Below are 13534 nucleotides of genomic sequence, written 5' to 3' on the forward strand. Positions count from 1 at the left end.
GAAACTAAATATTTAGTTAGCTTTAACTTGAACCTAAATGTTAAGTTAGCAAGCTAATTTGCTTCCAACTAAATATGTAGTTAGTTGTTGCTCCAAATTAAGTGTTAAGCTAAATATTTAGCTCCAAACTAAATACGTAGATAGCAAGCTAATTAGCATCAAATGAAATATTGAATTACAAAGCTAATGAGCTTCAAGCTATGTTTAGTTAGCAAGCTAAATGTTAAGCTCCACAATTTTTTTGTTAGCAAGATAATTAGCTTTAAAGTACTGTAAATATTTAGTTAGCTTTAGCTTTAAAATAAACATTTAGTTTCAAGCTAGTTAGACTGAAATTCAATATTTAGCCAGCATGCTGATTAGCTTGAAGCTAAATATTTTTAAAAAATACTTAAATAATAACTATAATAAAGCCAGAGTTGTTGAAGGTACCATCTGCAGATCTGTCTGCTTTATTATGGACTCATAAAAGAAGAAATTAACTGTTCATCCCTGAACATTAACAGTTTCACAGAACCAAACAGAGCTGCAACCTGGACAGAAGAAGTTCTGGAAAGTCTTTGTAGAACCGTGCTGACTTTGTCTGAAACACCTCATGGATCTGATGAAGGTAACGCTGTTTCTCTTGAATGTAAAATCTCCTGTCAACGTGGAAAATATGAGGCGTTCCCAATGTCTGCAGGTCTACCGACGTTCATGGTGACCTTCGACGATGAAAGACCATTGACCTCTGACCCTCATGGTCCATAATTTGACATCTAAACCTACTCCAGTGTTGAACTTCTGAACAAGTCTTTAGCAAACCGTCTTCCAGTTTACCTCAGATTGGATCAACGTGGTTCGTCAGGAGTTCTTGGTACAAAGGAGACTTTTTCACCTTGTCCTTTTACCACAAGACTAAAGACATTCAATAGGTTCTACAAAACATCCTTCAGAGGCAGATAAAGACTGAAAGATCCAAAGGACCAGCAGATGTTCAATGTTTACAAAGACTTCCTGGTTCAGATTGGACCACTGCCGTCCACTAAGACTGCAGAGTTCTCCGTCTCTGAGGCCTGTGAGGTGTCGATGAGCCTGGCCAGGCCAGTTCTAGAGGAGTACCTGAAGATGAAGGCCTTCATCAGGTCATCCCTGTAGCTTCTGTGCCAGAGGTTGTAGAGGATGGGGTTGACGCAGCAGTGCACCAAGGAGAAGCACTGCGTCAGGTGCAATGCCACGTCCAGGAAGCTCTCCAGCCGGCAGGTGAAGGGCAGGACGTTCATCAGCGTCAGAGAGTCCAGCAACAGGACAGCATGGAACGGCAGCCAACACACCAGAAACACCAGGATGTAGGAGAGGACGATCCGCCGGCTGATCCTGCGCTCCGGGTCCGAGCTGGGAGGGATGGCGGCTACCAGGAGCAGGTAGAAGATGGCGATGATGGGGAAGGGGACGGCGAAGCCGAGCACGAAGAAGCTGAGCTGGACTCCCACCATCCAGTCCCTGGGGTTCTCAGGCGGGTACACAGGTCGGCACACAGCGCCGTCGCGTTGGGGGGACCTTACAGCCTGCAGGAAGTAGGTGTCAGGAATGGATGCCGCCAACGCCAGCAGCCAGAGCGATGCGCAGATAAGCCGCCGCAGCGTCTTCCTCCTCCAGCTGAGGGCGCCAGAGAGCAGAGTGGCAGACAGGTAGCTGTCGATGCTCATACAGGCGAGGAAGAAGATGCTGCTGAACAGGTTGAGGCTGAACACCAGATGGGTGACCTTACAGATGACCTCGCCAAATGGCCAGAGTCCACCCTGCAGCAGAGACGTGACCCAGACGGGCAGGGTCAGAACCACGCCCAGGTCCGCCACCGCCAGGTTCACCACGTACAGGTGGGACCCACACCGGGGCCGGTCGGGCCGCAGGTTCACCCAGAACACCAGGACGTTGGAGGCCACGCCCAACAGGAAGATGAAGATGTAGAGGATGGAGAGGCAGAGGAGGAGCGCGGAGTGGCTGACGGCACCTGAACACATCATGGCCTCCACCCGAGACAGGTTGGAGGTCAGGTTCAGCTCCTCCCACAGGTCCACCAGCTCAGAGAGGTCACTGCTGCTCAGGCTCATGGCGGGCTGGGTCCAGCTGCAAGACACAGGGAGGCCCATCAGAACCAGAGCCTGGATCAGAACCTGGACCAGGACCTGGACCTGGACCTGGACCTGGAGCAGTACCAGGACCAGGATCAGAACCTGGACCAGAACCTGGACCTGGACCAGAACCAGGACCAGGACCTGGAGCAGTACCAGGACCAGGATCAGAACCTGGACCAGAACCTGGACCTGGACCTGGACCTGGACCAGAACCAGGACCAGGACCAGTCCAGGACCTGGACCTGGGCCGTAGCTTAATCCTGAACCAGAGACAGGTTCAGGTTCTGGTTCTGGTTCTGGTTCACTCACTTGGACTGGTTGCTGTGGCTCATCTAGACTCGACTGGGTCTCAGTTAGAACCAGATCCAGAACCGTGGACTCAGGTTCTACTCTAGATAATCACGTCCCGTCTCTGCTTCAGAGAAATATTTCCAAACTAATCCAGTCTGGATGATTGTCATGCTCTCCCCCTGTGTTGACCCTGACCCGGTTCTGGGTTGTTCAGAACCCTGCTACCAGGTTAAGGTTCTGGTTCTGGCTTCGTTTTGGATCAGTGACGGAGATCAGGTTACCATGGAAACAGACAGGTGATAAAACAGTAATAAAGCGGTCATAAATCAGCGCGTATCAATGATGTCCCTCTGTGTCGGCCCGCGGGCCTCATGTTGAGCCCCTCAGACTGTCCAACGGCTGACCTGAGGATGAGAAGGATGAAGAACAAAAGCTGAGTGTGATGAAGGTCCAAACCCAGCAGGATGCCTCAGGCTGAAGGTCAGGACCTTTACAATAAAAGCTTTATTATAGCCAATTAGGGCTGAAAGGAGCCGCAGGAATCAGAGGAGAAGAAGAAGAAAAGCCCTGATGGTGGCCCAGGTCAAAGGTCAAAATCATCTAAACAGACTGGTTCTGTTTCCCCTGGTTCTGGTTCAGCTGGTTCTGTCCTGCTGTCTCAGCAGGGTCCAATTCAAAGTTCTGGTGAGGATTAAAAGTCCGGGTCAGAACCAGCATCCTTCTTCTATGGACCTTAATGGACCGGGATCTGCAGAGGTCCAGATGGTACCAGCAGTCTGAAGAAGCTGGGTCGGGACAACTGGACCTCCAGAACCGGATCAGCTGGTCCCTGAACGCACCACCATAAAGCAGCAGTCAGGGGCTCTTAATGCCCTTTCATTTAGTCACAGACAGAACCAGTCTCCATTGAGACCTCGGTCCATTTCAGATTCTCTGGACCGTCTCTACCTCTTCAGGTCCGGGAAACCGAAAATTTAATCTGCTGAACATCAAACCGAACCTCAGTTTTAATTCGGCTCAGATGTTCCGACCCCAGACAGTACCATGCAGCATCTGTGGGTCTGATCAGAACCGCACAGCTCCTTCAGAATTTCTCAGCAGACTTGCAGGTGTTGCCCTGCAGCAGGTGGCGGCTCGGTTCCGATCCGGCCGAGCGAAGTTAATAACAGCGCAGTTTGCGTCAGTTGCAGCGGAGGTTTTGTTGGATACTTACAGCTCAGACAGTAGGGTTCGGCTCGGTCCAGAGAGGGTCCGACAGAGTCCAGAGGCGGCTGCAGAGTGAGGAGTCCCGGTGGGCTCTCAGCTTTAGAGGAAGAACCTCCCACAGGCTTCGGGAAGGGAGAGAGAGAGATGGTTCCGCTGCGGGACGAAGAAGAGGAACACCCGCACCCGCAAAAGAAAGAAAGAAAGAAAGAAAGAAAAACAGGAAGAAATACTGCAGAAAATGACAGAATAATAGTAGTAGGAATAATAATATTTTATAAATATCCTTTGTAAATGTCACTTTCTCTGTGTGTTTTAAAATGTTTTGCATAATTTATGTGTTACATGTACTATTAGAATAATAACATGTGTTTAATGGCTAAAAACAAATAAAAATGTTAATACAGACCGATCACTTTTTAAAATATTAAATAAAACAGTGAGTTAATGTCTCTATGGAAACAAAAATAACGGAAAAACCTAATAATAATATCACAAAATATGTTATTTCTTAATTCGCTTATCTATTCTTTGTTCTGTTTTTATTTTTATTCTTTCCCATTTCTACGCAAAATATCTCCGTTTCTGAGAAAATTTAAACATTAATAAAAATCACCCTCTCGTGGTCCACTGTTTTACCATAAATGTATCCGTTTTAATTTGTACTATTTTAATTTTTTTTATTTTTGTTGTTTGTTCTTTTATCTAATTGGTTGTTATTGTATAGATCATCTCTGTTTGTTTTGGATGCATTAATTGGTGAATTAATTTAAATAAAGGTTCTGAAGTGTCGCCCCCTGCTGGAGGTTTTTGGTAACAAAGTGAGGTTTTCTGTCTATAAATTAGAAAGTGAACTGAGTGACGAGGTAGAAACTTTATTCATCGTTTCAGACAAATCATCAGTAACAGGAGTGAAAAAGCATTTAAATAAATCACAATATAAACTGGTAGTCTTATTTAAAGGTACAGTGTACATTTTTCCCATCACACCCCTCAGTAACAGAATAAAGGCTTGTATTTTGTTAAAACGGTTTAAAGGCTTTTAATTGGTTAAGACAGTAACGGGCGATGACATCACTGGGCCGTCCTCACAGGGTGGTGAAGTGACTCAGCGCCTCCCTCAGTTTGTCTGCAATCTGTCCAATCAGAGAGCACACAGGCGGTGATGTCACAGGTCAGCTCTCCTGTCCTGACCCTTGACCCCAGCTTACCTGCTGGTAGAAGGCCACCTGCTGCTCCAGGTAGAACTGCAGCACGCGGTTGTAGTCATAGATCCTGTTGCTATGGAAATGGTTCATCTCAGCTGCAGGAGACAGGAAGTGACACGTTTGGTTGTGAGCGCGCTCAGTGGGCGGTTTTGCTGGCGGTCCGGTTACCCTGCAGGGAGTAGCTCATGTTGCTGACACGCTGGGTCATCAGCTTCCTGTCGCCGCTGCTGATCCTTCCTGTGGAGACCAGACGTTCCGCCTCCTTCACCTTGTCCACAGCAGCCTGCACACAGGTGAGGCCACGCCCCCATTAGGCCCCGCCCACTTCCTGGTTCACACATTTACACTCAATAACCTGGAAACTCCAAAATAAAAGCCTTAATAAATGGAAAAAGAGGCAACAGACCCTGCAGAGCCAATCACAATCAATCAAAACCAATCAGAACCAGGTGTGTAGGACAGAACCTTATGGACAGCGATGATTTCAGGGAAGCATCCCAGCAGGCCTTTATATTCACTGTTGGTCTCCAGCAGGAAATGCAGATCCTTCTGAGGCTGAAAAAACAACATGATATTAACGAGTATCTGCTTGGTGTGTGTGTTTGTGTGTGTGTGTGTGTGCGTGCGTGTGTGTGTTACCTGCTTGGCGACGATCTGAGCGATCTCCTCATACGTTTTCCCAGCTGCTGTCAAAGCGTTCGTCAGCGTTTCCTCTCCTGCAGCACAAACATTTCTCAAACTCAGATGTCCCAGTGTCCCTGAAGGCACCGCGGTGTACCCTCTTTACCTGAGGCTACATCGCTCAGACCTCACCTGGATATCTGACCTCACCTGGATATCTGCTGCTGTTGAAAACAGTGGACAGGTTGCCGAAGGCCCGGCCGATCCGCTCGTACTCTTTAGGCAGTGCTGCAGCACAAAAACCAGAGAAGAAGAAAATCAGCTGGTGGGAAATGACAGCAAACATAAAGCAGACACAAGGCAGTCTCCATGTTTCCCCCATGAACCCGGATTGGACCCGAACTGACGTCCAGTGCAGCGTTTCCAGTGTGTCTGTCCGACGGTCAGCAGTTCTCTGACTCCATCGTCCATGGTCTTGGTGAACCGGCTATAGAGCTCACACTTCTGTTCCCTGCACAGAAACACTCCATGAAGCAAAATGTTAACGTCTGTAACCATGACGACCTACACCTGTGAGGTAAGACAGGTGACTTACACCTGGGCCACGTCGAGCTCTGCAGCTTCAGGTTGAACCAGGCTGAACATCATTGGACCCACCGTCTCGTCTTTCTCCGCCCTCCTCTTCCCAGACTTCCAGTCCTGAAGCAACAGAAAACCAATCAGCACCTGGAGCCAGACCTCACCTGCAGGGGGCGGAGCCTGACCTACTCGCTCGTCCTTGTAGGTGAGGAAGAGCTGGAAGACTTCGCTCTGGGAGACCACCGGGTGACGGCACATCCTGGTCATCCAGGCCTGCAGGCGCTCCATCCTGATCCTGATGAAGTCCTCGTCGAACCGACCTGAGAGACCCGGCGACACTCAGACAGGCTGAACAGGTAAAACGGAGCGGGTTGTCATGGCGACCGCTCACCTGTCACCTGTTTGTCAGGTAGAGAGGGGATCAGCAGCAAGGATCCGAACTTCTCCAGGAGACGCTCGTACAGCCAATCAAAATGCTTGTAGCGATGATTGACAGTTCTGTTGGTGGTCTGCAGGGGGCACATTCTGGTGAGGACTACTACAAACTACTACACACTACTACACAGTACTACTGTATAGTTAAATACCAGACCTATACAGACTATCAGTGAATCCAGTCTGTGTTCAGGTTTTGTTTATAACTGAATTTACCAGAAAGTACCTTTACTAAAGACTATTATAGTGCAACACAAACTACTACAGATAATACTGTTGTGTATCAATATACTACAGCACAGCAGAGCGGCTCACGTTGGGGGTGATCTGGTATTCTATGAAGCTCTTCAGGCCGTACAGTTTGGACTCTTTCTTCGGGTCAGCGATGACGCAGTCCAGAGGCGTCGCAGGGTAGAGCCACACCGGCCCCACCTCTCCCATCTGATTGGACAGAAACCAGGAGCCAATCACAGCGCACTGCACAGCCCCACCCTAACTCAGCGACCAATCACAGGCAGGACTCACATAAACAGGAAGGCTTTCTCTGCTGGTGGCAGGAGGGCTGGCCAATAGGAAGACTTCTGGGCTCGGCCCTTTGGAGAACGGGAACCTGAGGACACACCACTGGGAACGTTACTGGGTTATACTGGGAACGTTACTGGGTTATACTGGGAACGTTACTGGGTTATACTGGGAACGTTACTGGGAACTCTACTGGATTTTACTGGGAACACTACTGGGAACATTAATGGGTTATACTGGGAACATTACTGGGATCTCCTGTTAATCTGCTACCTTCAGGGATGTTATACTGGGATCTACTGGGAGTGGTACTGGAACAGGGAGCAGGACCAGGTATTGGACCAGCAGTTACTGGTCCAGTTCTGGTTCCTGACCCGGTGAAGGAGTGATTACTTGTTGAGGGAGATCTTGACGGTGTGTCCGTGGGTGCTCCGCCCTGAAGTCCCCGCCTCCTCCTCCATGTGGCCGTTTCCATGGTAACTGCTAACTGACTGGTCGTCCCAGTCATCATCCCACTCGCCGTCATCATCGTCGCCCCCTGCTGGAGACTGCTGGTAAGCCCCGCCCCCCGACCAGGAGTCTCCGCCTCCTCCGCCACCGATCTGTAGGAAGGAAGCGGTTCTGATGAAGATGATGATGATGAGGAAGAAGAGTTAGTGACCTTCCTACTGACTTACCTGTAGATACCCCTCAGGCACCAGCCCGGTCCGGCCACCGGCGTTCTGAGCAGCGATCCAGCCTCCGCCCACAGACTGCACAGCAAAGACCAGTTAGCAATGAGAGAGGACTGGGAGGACTGGGAGGACTGGGACTACCTGGTCCACGACGGTCACTGTCTCTCCCTCTCGGACCGACAGCTCGTTGTTCCCGGGTTCGGCTGTGAAGTCATACAGAACCAGAGCCTGAAACAGAACAGAGACCAGAACCGGGCTCAGACTAGAAATAAAACTGAACGTCACGTGGTTCTGGTCCGGTTCTAGTCAGGTTCTGGTCCAGTTGTGGTCTGGTACTCGTCTGGTTCTGGTTCTAGTCAGGTTCTGGTCCAGTTCTGGTCCGTTTCTGGTTTGGTTCTGGTCCGGTTCTACAGAGTCCAGCTATGTGTTTCCACAGAAAATAAAGCTGCAGCTGCATGATGATTAAACCAACTGGTTCCGGTTCTGACCCAGTCTGTTTACATGCTGCCCATTAAATACGGTTGCCATGGTGACCCACGGACGGTGGAACCTGAACAGGTACTGGTCAAAAGATCCACCGTCCCGCTGCTACCTGACTTCCGCTTTCTGCCCACCGGGAAGCCCCGCCCCCTCGCCTCTCTGTCTTTGATCTCCACAGGTGTCACCCGTCGTACGTCCAGCTAAGCCGCTCGTGCACAGGTGACCCGCATGTCAGGAACCCACCTGACCTCCACGCGCAGCTCCAGCTTCAGCTGAGAGCGGCTGTGTTCCCGTCCGAACCTTCTACTGGACTTCCGGTACCGCACGGTCCGGGTCCAGATCCGCTTGAGCGCTTACCTTCACAGCCATGCTGACGTCACTGCAGATGGTTTCGATGCGCCGCGCGGTACCGATCACAGATCCATCCCGTCCGCTCTCCCCGCATCCAGCTAGATGGAGCGCTGCGGAAGCATCCGGTTGCTCCTTTCAAAGTAAAAGCATGACGATAAAGGGAACCGTTTAGGACTCGGTTCTGATCGCTGGTTCGGATCCAGTCTGTGTGCTGCGTAGATGTAGCAGCGGCAGCTGCACAGATACAGTACCGAAGGCAGAACCGCTCAGAACAGAACCGTCAACTTTAAACGAGACACGGAATCCACGTCTTCCTAAGAAGTCAACTTCCGGTTTGTGACGTCAGATACCCGGAAGGCAAGGCTAGATGTACTGGGCGTTCCCAGAGCAGCGTCGGGTTACACAGAGTGTTTACATGAAACATATGAAAACTGATGACTATAAATATATCTGTATATATACATAAAAATCGAAATAATTTTTCACTGTAAGACTTGAACCGATTATGACATTTTCCTGTATATACTGTAAAAATATTTTAAACCTCAATGTTTCTCAAATATTTTTATATAAAAAATATATAAAACTGCAGAGCTAAGTATTATTTAATGAAGTACTTCGCTCTGTGATTGCTAAATACTTCCATATTTAACTTGCTAACTAAGTATTTAGTATTTAGATAAATATTTAACTTCAGACTATTTACCTATCTAGCTAAATATTTAGTTTGAAACTGTGGCATTTAGAAATTATGAATAACCCACATTATTGCTGTTATTGTTTCTGATCAGATTATGACTGATTAAAAGGAAGATGATGAAATGTGTGAACATCTGGTTCTATAAGGTTCTGTCCGGAAACCAGAACTAAAGATAAAAAGAGAAGTTCAGCTGCTTAGCAGATCACGGTCTGTCTTCGCCCTGCAGAGGGCGCTGCAGCTGTTTCCTCACCAGGAGTATAAACAACAGAACAAAGTTTCCTTTAACTCTTTTATTGGTTTGAAGCTGTTTTCAGGTCAGTGACGACATCAGTTACAGAACCAGAACCTCCAGAACTTCCTGGAAACAAATATTTCTATATAGTTAGAGTGGAGTTAAGTAGATCAATACAGATGTGATTATTGATTAATGTGATCAGTTCATCCTCCATCAGCTTCCTGTCGACTCATCAGTCTGATCAACTCCAGGGGGCGCTGTGACGCCGCCGGGCTCAGCCTGCACCTGCAGGGGGCGCTGCATCCTCCTGTTAGAGATGGTTAGATCCACACTGACACGTCGATGAGGCTGTTACACAAGCTGACTGCAGGGGGCGCCGCGGAGCGCTCAGTGGACACACCACCACATGACCAGCACGGAGGCCAGCAGGCCAATCACAGAGCCCGCGGCAGACGAGGGGGCGGAGTTACACAGGTCCGAGTTGCAGCACCTGAAGGTGAAGCTGGACACCTGGAAGGAACAGACAGGGTCAGAGGTCAGAGGGCACAGGCAGCAGGAACCTACCGGAGAACGCAACTGGTTTCAGTTCTAATGTAGTTTCCATGGTGATGATAAACCTCATGAGGAACCAGAACCAGAGGGTCTCCAGGGTGGCTCTGTAAGTTTCTCTGACGGTCATTAAATTAATCCATCATTAAATAATCTGAAGGATTTCAGTGTATAATTACAGGCTGTGGCCACAGGAGGGTGGTAGAGAGTTCCTGTCTTTAAAAAAAAATTATAATAAAACAATCTTATGGTGATTACGATTCTTTTTAAAAGCTACATTGACTTTTTAATTGTGTCCTTCAGTTCACCAATAATCGCTCAGTTTTTATTATTAATCTAATTAAACTATTCTGAAGGATTTTATTGTGTAATTACATGCTATGACCACAGGAGGGCGGTAGAGACAGTTTCTCTAAAAAATGTTTTTTTTTTAAATCTGAAAAAGGAAATAGTCTTTTGTTTATTACGGTTGTTTACTCTGTTCCACATCCAGAACCAGAACCAGCTGTACCAGCCTGGTGAAGGTTTTTAGGATTTTTTCCCTACTGCTGACTCAGTAAGTTCCTTTATGTTCTGGTACCAGTTTGGTTCTCCTTTATGGTCTGAAAAGCTGCCGGGACCAAGTGAGAACCTGGACCAGATTCCAGAACCAAACTGGTCAGAGGACAAACATTGGCGTGTCCCAGTAAACCCGGTTCTGGTTGATCCGGATTAGGGCTCGGTTGGTGTCTGGACGGTGGACCTGGTACCTGGGGGAACATCTGGGCCAGGCGGCTCCGCTCACACTCTGTGTACTTCAGACACTTTCTGTAGGTCATCCCACCTGCAGAACAGCAGACAGCCAGGTGAGAGATCCAGAGCAACACCTGAGGCCCAGAGGGATGGGTGGACAATATGTACCTCTCTCGACGAGGGTGAGGCAGGCGTCGTCATAGCTGCAGTCCCGCTGCTTGGTGCAGCTGCCGGTGTAGTCCTTACAACTGTAGCAGCGGATGGCGGACCCTGAAAGCACAGCAGCACACCTGGACGTTACCTGGGGTCCAGTTCTCCATGAGCGGTCAACCACGGCTCAGGTTCTGACAGGTCATGTCTTTCACCTGAACTCTTGTTGAACTCTTTTGAAAGTTTCTGGGAAATTCCCAGGAAGTTCTGACAGGGAGTGAAAGGTGGTTAAGTACAAGTCATCCCACTGGACTCTGCTGGTGTCTGCTTGATTTGGACTAACGCTGCCAGGTTCTACATTACACAATATTCTCACATATCACATCAACCCTCAGGTCTCCTGGAGAACAAAGCGTATTTATACTCAAATCTGTCCATATGCAGATTTCTCAACCAGTCCAGTTCGCTCTTTGACACAGATGTCTTGGATCCCACTCTGCTGCTGCTGCTGTGTTATTCCCAGAGTTGTCCAGCTGGGACCTTCCAGGATTTGGCTGGATGGATGTGTAGCAATAGTTATTTCCACATGCAGCAAATCTGAGTTTCTTCCTTATATTACCGGTCACAGAACATTTCCTTTTGATAAGAACAGCCAAACTATCTAAATATTAACTATTAATATAATTTTAGTCCTCTACAGTTGATGAAATGGTTCTAAAAGGTTTGATTGTTCTAAAATGTTTCTATGGTTCAACTTGAAGGTTCTTCCAAGGTTCCTTCAATATTCCTTAAATGTTCTTCCAAAGGTTCTTTAAACTTTCCTGCAGAGGTTCCTTAAAGGAACCTTCAAAGGTTCTTTGAAGGTTCCTTCAGGATTTCTGTAAAGTTCATCTAAACATCCTAAAAAGGTTTGAAAAAGTTCCAGGAAATTCACATGTAGTTTCTGGAATGTTTTTAATGGACCCGGACGCTCCAGGAACTTCCCAAAGTATTCTTGGAGAAAGACCCAGAAACCTCCTGAGCTGACCTGGCAGGTTCTGGAGTCTCCCTCTAGAGAGGTTCTGATGGTTCCTATCAGCTTTCACATGAACCAGTCTGAGGAACTGAACTTGTTCCCCAACAGATCTGAACAGAACCAGTAGTCAGAACCAGGACTCAGACTCTGAGGTACTGCCCCCTAGTGGGCAGACCACGTCGAGCAGATGATTCATACACATCCGACCTTCAGACCCAGACACTCTAGTGAGCCTGACATCCCAGTAGGTTCTGCCAAGGTGTCAGAACCAAATGACCCGACCAACAAGGAGAACCAGACGTACCGAGTCCGACCAGAGAGGAGCAGACCAGTAGGCAGATCACCAGGGAGCGCTTCATCTTCACCTCGGTGCAGCTCAGAGTCTCTCCTACAGACAGAACCAAAACCAGAGAGAACCAGGGCTCAGACAGAACCAGAATCTGAACCAAGGTTCAGGTCAGTCTGAGCAGAACCTTGGGGTACTCACCCAGCGGCAGCAGTAGGACGGTTCTGGTGAGGATGAAGAGCAGAAACTGAGCCTCTCATTCTGAAGGATGACTGAACCTCACAGACTCCGCCCACTGGGAGGAGCCAACGTCAGATATCAAATAAGCCCCGCCCACCTGGAGGGGTTTGTGTTAAGGAGTTCATAAGCCCCGCCCACTGAAAGGAGACTGTCTTAAAGCTCCATTCTCTCTCTGACTGACAGACATGAAGGCTGACAGTCAGGAAACACTGACACAACGGCAGAGAGGTTCTGGGTTAACAGAACCATCCAGAACCCAAAGCCCATTTGGACCCAGATGAAACCAGATTCAAACTAAGATCATGAGTTCAATATGCACACTCTACAGGTTCCTCAGCTTGTATCTAGAGCTGGATCATCCCTGGAGAGAAGCAGAACCACCTAACCCTCCGTTAAATGGGCCGGCTGCATCAGAACCAAACCCAACGCTTTGTTAAACGGGCCATCAGAACCAAACCCAACGCTTTGTTAAACGGGCCATCAGAACCAAACCCAACGCTCTGTTAAACGGGCCATCAGAACCAAACCCAACGCTCTGTTAAACGGGCCATCAGAACCAAACCCAACGCTCTGTTAAACGGGCCATCTCCAGCTGAAGTTGTTTTTAAAGCTTCCAGTGAACAGAAGCCAATGTCTCTGTGTTTGTTGTGTTAGAAGACACTGGAAAGTCTCTGATTGGCTGAGATCTCCACTGGAATTACAGGATGTCAGCCATATTTGGTCTTTGAGACGTTGGAACTGTGTGTAAAGATGTTGACTTGTTTAGGATGTGGAATTATCCGAAAGTGACGAAATTCTGGGGAAATTCTCCTTCCTTCTTATGTTTTGGGTTAAGCTTAGTTAAGTTTTTTGAGTTTAGTAGCCTTCATCTAGCCTTTAGTTAGCAGCTGTCAGACAGGAGGTTAAAGGTCATCAGGTCGGGACTTGAACCTGTGACGGCTGCCTTGAGGTCTCAGTCTGCGGTGCAGAGGTCAGGCTTCACCGCCACGCCCTGTTTAGTTTTATTACATTTGTGTTACATTCTTATGGTTTTTCTGTTTTTATGTACATTTATTATGCATTTGAATTTTTTATGATTTATTTATTTGCATATTTTTCTTTTTTATTCTTAAGTATAATTGCTCTAATATTTTTATGTCTTATTTA

General features: G+C 48.0%; 3 protein-coding genes across 3 annotated transcripts; all 3 read right to left on the reverse strand.

Annotated features, from left to right (window-relative positions):
- Window positions 1-419: 419 nt before the first annotated feature.
- LOC103129464 (atypical chemokine receptor 3-like) lies at window positions 420-3823 on the reverse strand. The gene is made up of 2 exons (XM_007540575.2): window positions 3622-3823; window positions 420-2109 (listed from the first exon to the last, which is right to left on the reverse strand). The coding sequence occupies exon 2, from the start codon at window positions 2091-2093 to the stop codon at window positions 1002-1004; it is 1092 nt and encodes a 363-aa protein (XP_007540637.1). The 5' UTR covers window positions 2094-2109; window positions 3622-3823; the 3' UTR covers window positions 420-1001.
- Window positions 3824-4466: 643 nt separating this feature from the next.
- On the reverse strand, window positions 4467-8809 carry LOC103129463 (sorting nexin-9-like). Its single transcript, XM_007540574.2, has 16 exons — window positions 8488-8809; window positions 7792-7878; window positions 7654-7728; window positions 7370-7578; window positions 6980-7064; window positions 6770-6895; window positions 6411-6528; window positions 6209-6339; window positions 6036-6139; window positions 5848-5951; window positions 5651-5728; window positions 5459-5535; window positions 5285-5374; window positions 4988-5102; window positions 4823-4914; window positions 4467-4747 (listed from the first exon to the last, which is right to left on the reverse strand). Exons 1-16 carry the CDS (start codon window positions 8497-8499, stop codon window positions 4700-4702), a joined length of 1551 nt encoding a protein of 516 aa, XP_007540636.1. The 5' UTR covers window positions 8500-8809; the 3' UTR covers window positions 4467-4699.
- A 647-nt stretch (window positions 8810-9456) lies between these two features.
- On the reverse strand, window positions 9457-12453 carry cd59a (CD59 molecule (CD59 blood group) a). Its single transcript, XM_007540573.2, has 5 exons — window positions 12350-12453; window positions 12167-12250; window positions 10866-10967; window positions 10715-10788; window positions 9457-9926 (listed from the first exon to the last, which is right to left on the reverse strand). The coding sequence occupies exons 2-5, from the start codon at window positions 12219-12221 to the stop codon at window positions 9804-9806; spliced, it is 354 nt and encodes a 117-aa protein (XP_007540635.1). The 5' UTR covers window positions 12222-12250; window positions 12350-12453; the 3' UTR covers window positions 9457-9803.
- Between the last annotated feature and the right edge of the window lie 1081 nt (window positions 12454-13534).

This window comes from Poecilia formosa, unplaced genomic scaffold, assembly GCF_000485575.1.
Source record: "Poecilia formosa unplaced genomic scaffold, Poecilia_formosa-5.1.2 Scaffold548, whole genome shotgun sequence".
NCBI classification, from domain to species: Eukaryota; Metazoa; Chordata; class Actinopteri; order Cyprinodontiformes; family Poeciliidae; genus Poecilia; species Poecilia formosa.